At 45.1% G+C, this 12,133-nt stretch overlaps 1 protein-coding gene across 3 annotated transcripts in view; it reads left to right on the top strand.

The window, feature by feature from the left end:
* Matn2 (matrilin 2) overlaps nt 1-12,133 on the top strand; it is a 126,467-nt gene that overhangs the window by 21,112 nt on the left and 93,222 nt on the right. For all 3 annotated transcript variants that reach the window (XM_048358620.1, XM_048358619.1, XM_048358618.1), the window contains exon 2: nt 1,240-1,410. In XM_048358620.1, the coding sequence (XP_048214577.1) occupies nt 1,266-1,410 (145 nt within the window). In that variant the 5' untranslated portion in view covers nt 1,240-1,265. The remainder of the gene's footprint in view (nt 1-1,239; nt 1,411-12,133) is intronic.

The following is a 12,133-nucleotide window of genomic DNA, read 5'->3' as shown; positions in this document are numbered from 1 at the left end:
TTTCTGTTAATTCATGCATTGGCAATCTGGCTTGGCCACCCTGGGCTTGGATCTTGCTGTGACCTGCTCACTGTACATGACCTTGAACGAGCTAGTTAACCTGCTTGGGCCTTCTGGGAATATAGAGAGAATATTAGGTAACTGAATGAGCTAATACATATGAAGCACTTAGAGTAGTGCCTGGAATGTGGGCTCGATCTAGGACAAAAGCCAGGCTCTTAGCCACTGCATCATACTCCCTTTAATAAATGTATGTGGGAGGCAGGGGGAAAATGGCTCCCTGTGTCAGCTACACATGAATTTCATTTGCGCCATCTGCTCCTAATAGACTAAAGGAATATTATTACCTGTAATTCTAAGATACAGTTGTTTTCCCTCACAAATTCAATATGCAGTATGTCACAATGACTGTTAATAATCTATAATGGTTAAAAACATCAAAATTGGGCTGGGAATATAGCCTAGTGGTAAAGTGCTCGTCTTGTATGCATGAAGCTCTGGGTTTGATTCTTCAGCACCATATATATAGAAAAAGCCGAAAGTGGCACTCTGGCTCAAGTGGTAGAGTGCTAGCCATGAGCAAAAAGAAGCCAGGGACAGTGCTCAGGCCCTGAGTTCAAGCCCCAGGACTGGAAACAAAACAAGTCAAGATTTTTTTTGTTTGTGTTAGTTGCTTGTGGCTCATGCTTGTAATGCTACTCAAGAAGCTGAGATTTGGAGGATCAAAGTTTGAGGCCCATCTGGGCAGAAAAGTCTACGAGACTCCATCTCTAAAATAAGTAGCAAAAAGCTAGGCTGGAGATGTGGTTTAAATGGTAGACCATCAGGAAGCCCCAAGTTCTACTCTTGTACTACTCCCCCCAAGATAGTTTTTTTTTCCCTCTCCAATTTTTCTTGCAGGCTTTTTAAATAAAATGGTTCTGGGAATGAAACAAAGAGATTTGTACATGTTAGGCAAGTGCTGCCCATTGAGCAACATCTCCAACTTGCCACTTGGTCTCCATTCTGGAGACCAAATGATTAAAAAAATTTTTCTACCATGCATATCCTGCTCAGATACTCAAGAACCTACCAGTGGGGCCACCGAAGTGTTATAGGGCCAAACACAAAGATGGTATTTGAGTACATTTGATTACAAGTGGCATGTGTAGGTCCCCGAAAGGCAGATGGGTGGGTCTGCAGCACCCAGAGTTCAGGGAGACATGGAAATCTCACTGGCCCTTTTCTATGTTGTTATAGCCTTGCCCTTCTTCGTCCTCTTGAAGATGGAGAAGATGGCCGTGGGATGCTTGCTGCTGCTTCTTGGACAGCTGCCCTTCTTCCTGCCCACAGCAGCCAGAGAGCGGCCCCACCCCAGGTCCTTCTCTAGAGGCAGACACGCTCGGACCCACCCCCAGACGGCGCTCCTGGGTGAGTGATGGTTGCTCTGCAGAAGCAGGTGGCCAGGTGGGGGTTTGTAGGGGAGGGTCATGGGCCAGATTGTGGCTGTGCTAGGGGCTGGGGTTGGGGCTATGCTATACTGGCTTTTCCAATTTAAATTAAATCCCTTCTGTGGTAAAGTCTTCCATTTAACCTAAGGTTCATGACTCTTCTCCAAGACACAGGGCAGGATTTTTCATTATAAAATGACCTTGCTACACTTATCTGGACAGGTTATGAGGAAATTTTTTATTAGACCTGTCCAGATAAATCTATTAGTAATGACCTCACACACCCGGCAGCAGGAGACAATCGGAAGGTGGAGGGGATCTTGTGGTTGAATACAGACAAGCTGGAACTCACCGGGGCTCTGTCATTCCCGCCCAGTGGACATGTTTTCTTGAGGAGAAAGAAAATGTCACAAAATACATAGAACACAGGTCAACTGGCTATCCTCAGACTTGGCACTGCCAGCTCTACATATAGATGTAACAGGCAGTTGGGCCAAAGGCAAGATAACTTGCTTTCTGTGGGTTCAATTCCTGCCTCTGTTACTTACCAACTGTGAGCATCTCAACCATGTAACCTCTCTTTGAGACTGGCTTGTCTTCTGTAAATCAGAAATGTGAAAACGCAAACACTAGCCTGGAACACTTTCTTTTTGTGTGTGTGCTAGTCCTGGGGCTTGAATTCAGGGCCTAGTTGATGTCCCTGAAATTATTATTATTATTATTTTTGCCAGTCCTGGGGCTTGAACTCAAGGCCTGAGCACCGTCCCTGGCTTCTTTTTGCTCAAAGCTAGCACTCTATCACTTGAGCCACAGCACCATTTCTGTTTTTGGGTTTTTGTTGTTGTTGTTTATGTGGTGCTGAGGAATCAAACCCAGGGCTTCATGCACGCAAGGCAAGTACTCTACCACTAAGCCATATTCCCAGCCCCCCTGAGATTATTTTTATCCATTTATTTATTCATTTTGCCGGTCCTGGGGCTTGAACTCTGGGTCTGGAGACTGTCCCTGAGCTTCTTTTGCTCAAGGCTAGCACTCTACTATATCAGCCACATTGACACATCTGGCTTTTTTGAGTAGTTTATTGGAGATAAGAGCCTCACTGACTTTCCTGTCCCAGCTGGCTTTGAACCATGATCCTCAGATCTCTGCCTCGTGAGTAGGTAGGAGTATGGATGTGAGCTACTGGTGCCTGGCCAGATTTTTTATTTTTTGCTCAAGGCTAGTGCTCTACCACTTGAGTCACAGCTTCTCTCTAGGCTTTTGGTGATTAATTGAATTTAAAAGTTTCATGGACTTTCTGCCTAGACAGGCTTTGAAGCATAATTATCCTCAGATCTTAGCCTCCTGAGTAGCTGGAATTATAGGTGTGAGCCACTGGCACCGAGCTGGAACACTTTCATGAGGAATAAATAAGGTAGTGCCTGTGAATTCTTACCATGTAATACATGATAGTTTCTGTCCATGAAGAGCTTTGAAACTGTACTGTATAAGTCTAGTTTGTTGGGCTACTGTTAGAATCTGACCCTCTGGGAAGTGTACTTAGGGAGAAATTATGATCAGAGACAGAGACTGGAAGAGCCCTCCTCTGACAGGTCACAATTTTTATCAGTTGAATAAATGATGACCCCAATGACACTGAGCCTCCTGTGACATTAATCTCCTGAGAGACCCTCTTCTACCGTCATATAGCCAGAAAACTCCTGTATTGTTTAAAGCATTAAATAACAAACAATTTTAAGGTGTTAACATTACATATATTTAATATGTAAAAACCACTGGAAAGACTCTATGATTCCAAAATCACCAGCAGTCATTGTGTAATTGGGTTTATTTTTATTTTTCTGATGCTGAGAGTCAAACCCAGAGCCTTGTGTAGGCAAGCACACTACCACTGGTCCCCTTTCCCAGCCCCCACAGCCGTGTTTTTGGTGGGGTTGGTCTAAGGAAGACTACTTCCATCTGAGAGGCTCCCAAGAATGGAGGAGCATGGTCTCCAAGTTCTTTCCAGGCAGTGGTGGTAGCAGGTGGAATGAGAGTAGCGGGCTATGCTGTGCCTAGAGCCTGTAGGTTTCTCTCCCTGTAGATTAGTCTTTATCAGCAGCACACATTCCCTTCCCTATTCCTCCCTTGCCCTGCTCAAGATAACATTAATGAGAAGAAACTAGAAGGCACATTGCCCCATCCTTAATTACTGCCTGCTGCATCTGTGTACATTTGTTCTCTTTGTTGCATTACCATCCAGTGAGAGAAGGGAGGTGGACTTGTTGCTAAGGCAACTAGTGGGGGCATATCTGCCTTTTTGGAAACAATAATCATCCTTGCCCAAATGCTTACTGTATCTTGATTCCCCTCATTCCTGAGAAAACACAAACCATGCTAGCTTTCTGCCTACTTGCTCTTCTGGTTTTCTCTCTTCCAACTTTTGTAGACATAGACATTCTTTGCTGAGTCTACTAATCTTGTTCATTTTAAAGTCTACGACCTATCCTTGAGTCCTTTCCCTTTGCCTGGAATAGATTCTTCTTTGAGCAGTACTACCCACACAGAATTCATGTTTTGTTTGATGAGAGCAATTTGTTGTAATATGGCAGTAGATTGAAGAAGTATGTAGGAGGAGGCTGGCCCCTTAGTCTGGTCAGGGAATGGCATAGGAGCTACACTGCCCCTCTCCTGTGAGATGGCTACAGACACTGCCTGAAAGAATCCCAGAGCTGCCTGGAAGTGATGGCTCACACTTGCAACCCTAGCTACTCAGGAGGCTGATATCTGAGAACCTCAGTTCAAAGCCTGCCTGGGGAGGAAAGTCTGTGAGACTTTTATTTCCAAATAAATGCCGGGAAAGTGGAAGTAGAGCTACAAATGAAGGTGGTAGAGTGCCGGCCTTGAGCAAAAATTGCTCTAAGGGCCTTGAGCTCCCAGGCCCTTAGATCAAGCCCCACTGACACACAAACTGACACACAAACAAAAAAGAATTCTAGCTTTTACTATTAATTATTTTTCAGTGTTGAGGATGAAATTCCATCCTCAGTCCTGTAGCTTCTACCCCTAACATGCTGATTTCAGCCTGTTGGCTTGTTGGCCAAGACTTTTTGTGCAAACCATGAAATCCCATCTGTATTTAGAAGTGCTGTTGCTGCCACCAATAACACATAGGTCTGGTTGATCTCTAGCCCTGGTTCTGGTCCTGCTCCCAGTTCAGTGTACATTGAACATCTGGGTGGATGCAACATATGGATGACGGATGGTTTCTTTATGATTCACCTCATCCATCCTTTGGCCTTTTTTCAGTGGGGGAGCATTCTAGGATTTGAACTCAGGATAGTCATTTGGGGCAGGGTATTACTAACTTCCTCATAAACGATCCTGGAGCTGCAATTCTCCCAATCTCCACTTGTGGAGGAGTTGGGGTTATAGGCAGGAGCCACCTCCATGGATTCAGTGTCTTTGTAGAAAGAGATCTGAGAGTTGGCTTATTCATCTGTGGAGGGAGGAGGTTGAAGTCAGCGATACTCTCAGTGAGGACACATGATGTCACTCATTCCTCTGCCTTCCCACAACCCCTTCCCAGTGGCTGCCTGAGGAGGCCTTCCACTTGCTGTCACTCTCTCCAGGTAGTACTGCATTCTGGAGGCCAAAGAGGGAAAGGTTTGGGGACAGAAGAAGTGGAGCTGAAGGACTAGGCAATTGACCTGTAGTTCTCAAATTCCCTGTGCATCAGAAGCTTTTGGAAGGTTTGTTGGAAACCAAGTTTGGGACCCTATGTCCAGAAAGTCTGCATGAGTAGGTCCAGGTCAGGACTTGAGAAGCAGCTCTTGCTAGAGACCTCAGTTTGAGAACCATTGCAGAAATCTACAAGGTGGGGTAGAAATGGGCAGGAGGAAAAGATCTTAGGAGGACATGCAGTGGGAGTTTGAGCTAGGAAGACAATTCCAGATGAGTAACATCTGCAGGGAATATTGCAGCTGAAGAATGAACTAAATGCAGGCTGGGTCCATCCTTCTGAAGCTTTGAAAGTAAGTTGCTAGTATTTTCCTACCCGGGGCGGGGGGGTTGGCAGAGATAGACCCCATGTCTGATAGGGAGCCAGCCTCTTAACAGCACAATAATCAAGCAGCTGGTGTGTGTCTTTATCACCAGAACTGCTTATATAAATTCAAGTGATGGGGCTGGGGATATAGCCTAGTGGCAAGAGTGCCTGCCTCGGATACACGAGGCCCTAGGTTCGATTCCCCAGCACCACATATACAGAAAACGGCCAGAAGCGGCGCTGTGGCTCAAGTGGCAGAGTGCTAGCCTTGAGCGGGAAGAAGCCAGGGACAGTGCTCAGGCCCTGAGTCCAAGGCCCAGGACTGGCCAAAAAAAAAAAAAAAAAATTCAAGTGATGGGTAGCACTTTTTGGTGGGGGGAAGGTGCCAGGCTTGGAGCTTGAACTCAGGGTCTGGGTATTGTCCCTGGGCTCTTTTTGCTCAAGGGTAGTTCTCCACCATTTGAGCCCACAGCTCCATTCCAGCTTTCTGGCTGAGAGTCTCACAGACTTCCCTGCCCAGGCTGGCTTTGAACCTCTATCCTCAGATCTCAGTCTCCTGAGGAGCTAGGATTACAAGCATGAGCCACCGGCGCCTGGCCGTATCACATTGTTTTAAGTAGAGCAGAGACTTGTGAAGCCCTTCTCCCTCTCCTGCTCTCTTTAGTCCCCCACTGTCATGAGTCCTTTGAGCAGATTGCAGTCAGCAAGGCGGACTTGTGAAGGGACGAAGCATCGTGACTGTGGCTCAGCATGGACATGCTGTTCCCATAAAACACATTTTTTTCCCCCTTGCCTACACTGTTTTGATGTACAAACCCACCTCTCTATTATCATTAATTTTTTATAAACTGGATGAAATGAAATTCTTCATTCCTATCTTGTGATGAATGCTTGGAGAACCCAGAAAAGTACAGTCTCTGATTTCCAATAAGCCACAAATTTAAAATCTTGCCTACCCAATGAATAAATAACTTGATTTCATTTGTTTTCCTCTTACAGACTCTGTCTCACCCCTTCTTGTTCCCTTTTTCTTCTTTATTAAATTCCTTGTGGCTTACCTTCCTTTTCCGTAACCTTCCTTTAGCTCTTCCTTTCAAAGTGCAGTACTCCCTTCCTCATGGCCTTCTTGTTCCAGATGTTCTGGCCTCTGCTTGCTCATGGTCTGCACATGCAAGCTGTGTGTGTGTGTATGTGTGTGTGTAGGGAAACAGGGTGAAATGTTCCTCAGTGGGTGACATAGCCACTGTTCTTTTCTTCTTTGGTGGTGGTGTTTCTGTCTTCCCAATGACAGTGAAAACAATCGTATTAAGGACTGACATTTTTTGTGTGCAACTTTGTTGTTGTCATTGTTTTGCATCTACTATTTGCCTGGCACTGCTAAGGCCGTTCATACTTCATTCTGTATAAGTACTATTTGAGAGGAAGGAACTGAGATGTGTGGAAGTTAAGAGGTACTAAGTAGCCAATGTAGAATTTGGGAAGCCAACTTGCTGTCTCCTTGGCTCTAACCCTTGTCTCCTACTCTGTACAAACCCCACTGTTGCATCCAGCTGACTTGGACCGCTCTTCCTTGTCTCAGTGGGAGCAATCCTAATCCAGGGTGGGATCTAACACCCTCATTGTATATTCACAAGCTTGCCCTCTGTCCCAGCACTGTGCTTATTAGGCTGTGTAGCCATTTCCTGTTAATTGCCTGTGTGGCTTGTTGTATTGGCACTGCCAGGATGCATTCAGTAAACGCCTCTAGAAGGAGTAAATGATCTAGCAAATGGACAAAGAGGACTGAATTAGAGGGGAATCGCTTAGGCTGCTGCATTTTCCTAAGCTCTAAGAACATAGCTTGCCAAGAAGATATAAGGGAGTTTAGATTTGGGTGTGGGGTCCGTGCATGCATACGTGTGTGTGTGTATGTGTGTGTGTGTGTATGTGTGTCTGTCTGTCTGTCTGTCTTTCTGTCGATGTCTACGTCTGTGTCTCTGTGTGTGCATAACCTGGTACTGGAGCTTGAATTCAGGACTTGTCCCTTAGTATTTTTGTTCGAGGCTAGCACTCATACTTTGAGACACACTTCCACTTCTGTTTTTTTTTTTTTTGACAGTTGTGGAGCTTGAACTCTGGGCCTAGGCACTGTCCCTGAGTTCTACCACTTGAGCAACAGCATCGCCTGGTTTTCTGGTGGTTAATTGGAGATTAGAGTTCATGACCTTTCCTGCCCTGGCTGGCTTTGAACCATGGTCCTCAGATCTCAGTCTCCTGAGTAGCTAGGATTATAGGCTGGGCCACTAGCACCAGGCCTTTTTTTGTTTTGTTTTGTTTTTTGAGGACTGATTGGTGATAAGAGTCTCATGGACCTTTCTGACCAGGGTCTGGCCTTGAAACAAGATCCTCATAGTTCAGCCTCCTGAACTGCTAGGACTACAGGTATAAGCCTGTGGTGGCTGGCTAGACTTATTTCTGAGATCTTCTGGATGAAAGGGAGTAAAGAATCAAAGTATTGAATGTCTTGTGCACAGAGGATTAGATAAACCAGGAATCCCAAACCCTCACCTTTTCTAGGACATTGTGGAGGTGCTTGCAGGACATGGCCTGGAAAATAAATACTTTCTCCCTTGTTTGTTTATTACAAGTGAAATATTTGCATCCAAGAAAAATCTGCCTTGGGAACAGTTGGGAAAGCATTTTTTATTTTTTATTTTGCCAATCCTGGGACTTGGGATTCAGGGCCTGAGCACTGTCCCTGGCTTCTTTTGAGCTACAGCACCATGTCCAGCCTTTTCTGTTTATGTGGTACTGAGGAATCGAACCCAGAGCTTCATGCATGCTAGGCAAGCACTCTACCTTTGAGCTACATTCTTGGCCTGAGAAAGCATTTTTAAAACTAGCATACATTGATTATACAGGGAGAAGTTTATTGTGACAATTTCACCCATCTTTACAATATATGCTAATGAATCTTACTCTCTTTGTCAATCTCCCTGCCTCCTGCCCTTTCCCAAAACAATTCCAACAGGTTTCATGAGAGAAGTTTTTCCACTTAGAATTATTAGTGTTCAGCAGTATATACAGTCATACATTACATAGTAGTAACAGGAAAATGTTCTGAGAAAGATGTTATGAGGGGATCCCCTGTTGTGGGGAATATTCTACAGTGCGCTTACACAAACCTAGGTGGCATATCAACTCAGGTGGTATAGTTCACAACACACCCAAGCTGCATGGGATAACCATTCTTGTATAGTCCATCATCAGCCGGGAATGTGGTATATATGTTGTTGTGTGTTATTGCACTATATTGTACTTCTGGCAATGTTTATACTTTGGGCTATGTTAATTGAAATGAATGATTAAGGTAAGCTATATTTGCCTTTTTGGTTAATTCATATAGAGCTTGTCATCAGTAGAAAAGAGTTCACTTCAATTAATCATTCTTGTCCTTTTTATTATTATTTTTTTAATGCCCATTCTGGTCTTGATCTCTGGGCCTGGGTGCTGTCCTTGAGCTCCTTTTGCTCAAGGCTAGCACTCTTATCACTTGAGCCACAGAGCCACTTCCAGCTTTTTCTGGTGGTTAATTGGAGGTAAGAGTCTCAAAGACTTTCCTGCCCAGGCTGGCTTTGAACTGCATTCCTCAGATCTCAGCCTCCTGAGTAGCTAGGATTACAGGTGTGAGCCACTAGTGCCTGGCTCTCCCCACCCCCCCCAAGATCTTTCTCTCCTTAACTCAGGGAATTAGGATCTTGCAAATTTGGTAAGATGTTTTCTATATCTTTCTTTAAGCTATCACTGCAGATATTAAAAGAATATTTCATGCTCTTTTGTAATGTTTATAAAAAATCATCATCTCTTAAAAATCCATATCTAAATATTTAATGATGATTAAGTACTGAAAATGCAGGAAAGGCTAGTTAAAAAAGTTTCATGAACAATCAATCTATAAATACTTTATGTATTCTTGACAGGAAATGCAATGGAGATTGAGTTGTTTGTTAGAGTGGCTGTAAGAATGCACCAGGGCCTGAGTGGTTTAAACAATAGAAATGTATTGTTCTCACAGTTCTTGGGGGCGGTGAGCTTCCAAGATCAGGCATTGCCAGGATTGTTTTTGTGAGAGCTCTTGGCTTAAGAATGCTTGTTTTCTTCCTGTGTCTTCGCCTGTTTTCTTCCCTCTGTACCTTTCTGTATCCAAATTTCCTCTTCTTATAAGGCACCATTCACTTTAAAACTAGGGCCTGCCCTAGTGACCTCGTTTGACCATAATCTCCTCTTAAAGACCCTCTCCCCAAACAGAGTTACATCAGAAGTTACTAGGGATGAGGACTTCAGCACACAAATATAATAGAGAGGCGACAAGTTAGCTCCTTGCAAGTCTCTGCTTCTCACTTTCTCAGTTTGCGTGGAACAGTCTGTCATCTTCTGACATGCTCCTGTGTAGCCTGTTTTTCCTTTCTGACTCACTTTCTCATCCCATTCTGGGGTGATATAATGGTTACCAACACACACTGGGGAAGCATGTTCAGACTTCAGCAGGGTGTTACTTACTAATTTACTGTTGCATGTCTGAGTCATAACAGCAGGTCCAGCAAACAGTGGGGTGCACAGCCAGCATCCTGGGGTTGCAGATGGGAAGGGAATATAATCTAGCCAGGGGTGAAACCAATTCCAGTAAGGCTTTACAAAAGCCAAGGAGTAGAACCACTGGCTTAGAAATCTCCTTTCAGTACATCTCCCACAGGCTGATTTGTAGGAAGAGATGAAAGGCAGGCAGTGTGTATCTTTTGGCTACTCAAAGGACAGTGGAGTCGGGCGGAGGCGCGGGGGGGGGGGGGGGCAGAAAGTTGCTCTCATAAGTCCACAGCCAGCCAGTGCATTAGAACATCAAAGAGGGAGAGAGATGGATGGCCAGATGTGCCAAGAAGTGAGGCACGAGAAGGTCTGTGGGAAACAAGATGAATGTATGCTTTGGACAACTTGGGCTCTGAGCCGGAGGGGCCTTTGGCAAGACACAGTGGATTACTCAGCGCAGGCACTGGGCCATGAGAAGTTCTGCAGGATGAGCCTAGAGACCCTTAAAGTTTGGTTGGACAGTAAATTGCAGAGGAAGCCCATCCAAAGGGCTCAGACCTGGCAAAGGCTATGTGATAGGGCCCTTTCTCATAGATGCTGGAAAGGTACTGTTAGGTTTTTAAAGTAGGTAACCGGTAAAGGAGAACGCCACGCGGTATTCAGGCAGGAAAGAAAGTTTATTACCGAACTGCTGGCCTGTGGCCAAAATGATCCATGGCCCGAGAGAAGGGAGAGAGAGAGAGAGACCCCCACCCAGCCCTGCTTTATTTAGGGCAGGGGCAAGGGGTGTGGCCAGGTGGATTAGGAGGTGACCTCAGGGAAAGGGGAGGTAACTGCCTCCAGGTCTGCAGGTTACCCAGGTAACTGGGTGGAGACTTAATGAGGTGGGGGCATCTGCATGTAGCCCTCAGGGAGAGGACCTAACATTCCAGCCTTTTAATAGTAATGAAAAAGGACGAAGACTCTCTCTGGCTGCTTCCTGCTGGCAAGGGGCGTCAGCATTAGGGGTAAAAGGCAGAAATGTGGCTCTCCTGGAGAAGGCGAGCAGCAGGGTCCCTTGGTGGTAGATGCCAGTCCTTGAATGAAGCCTGGAAGAAGTCTCATGAAGCAGGGGCTGGACAAAAAAAAATTAAGGCAAAAGGAAGAGTTTAGGGCACAAAATTAAAAATTGGATGACTTGGACAGTTCTTATACTCAGGCATGGACATTAGATGGACAAGCTACTACCTCTTGATCCCCCGGCTCTGATTAATTTTGAAAGGGTGAGACAAAGTGACTCCATTTAGGATGCGATCTAATTCTCCTCTTACTCCTCTCCCTGATCCTTGTTCCCGGAACTGGCTGAGTCCCAGTGGTCTAGGTGCTTGTTGCTGGGATGGCTTGCCCCCGTTGGCATTCACTGGGTTTGAACTCAGGGCCTGGGCACTGTCCCTGAGCACTTCTGCTCGAGGCTAGTACTCTACCACTTGAGCTCCACTTCCAGCATTTGGCTGGTTAGAGATCCGTCTCTTCAGCCATGCTTCCAGCCTGGCTCTTCGCTGGTTAGTTGGGAGATGGAGTGTGAGAGAGATTTTCAGCCCGGGCTAGCTTCGAACTGCAATCCAAGGCGTCTTTGCCACAAAAGCCCTTTTTTTTACTTCCAATTAAAACAACAAGGAGACCAAGGGGACTAGAGCTTACCTGTAACTTGTCAAGAACTGACCAAATACTTGCCAGAATTCTGCAATGACAAAACTCAGTAGATGTGATGAGTTTTAGCACAGATATATAGCTAGATGAACACATTAACAAATGACATTTACACAGACATACACACTGTGCACATAGGTTTTACAGCATGCAAAAATGAATTTCAGCATTAGAGTCTTTTGGAATTCCAATAGTAAATGACTTCTTTTTTTTTTTGCCCAATATTTTAGAACCACGTGGTCGGTTAGAAAAACAATTTTGCTAGCAAACAACAATTTTCAGATTATCAAATGAAGAAACCATATTTTGATAAACGCCAGTGGGATGCCATGTTGAGGGGGGTGGCAGGACACAAACACATTAACAGAGAACACGTGGCATAGCATAATGGCGCCTGAGCTGATGCCTGTTAAACCCAACATCC

This window comes from Perognathus longimembris, chromosome 12, assembly GCF_023159225.1.
Source record: "Perognathus longimembris pacificus isolate PPM17 chromosome 12, ASM2315922v1, whole genome shotgun sequence".
NCBI lineage: Eukaryota > Metazoa > Chordata > Mammalia > Rodentia > Heteromyidae > Perognathus > Perognathus longimembris.
The sequence above is the reverse complement of the archived record's forward strand: the minus strand, read 5'-3'. Positions and strand labels throughout refer to the sequence as shown.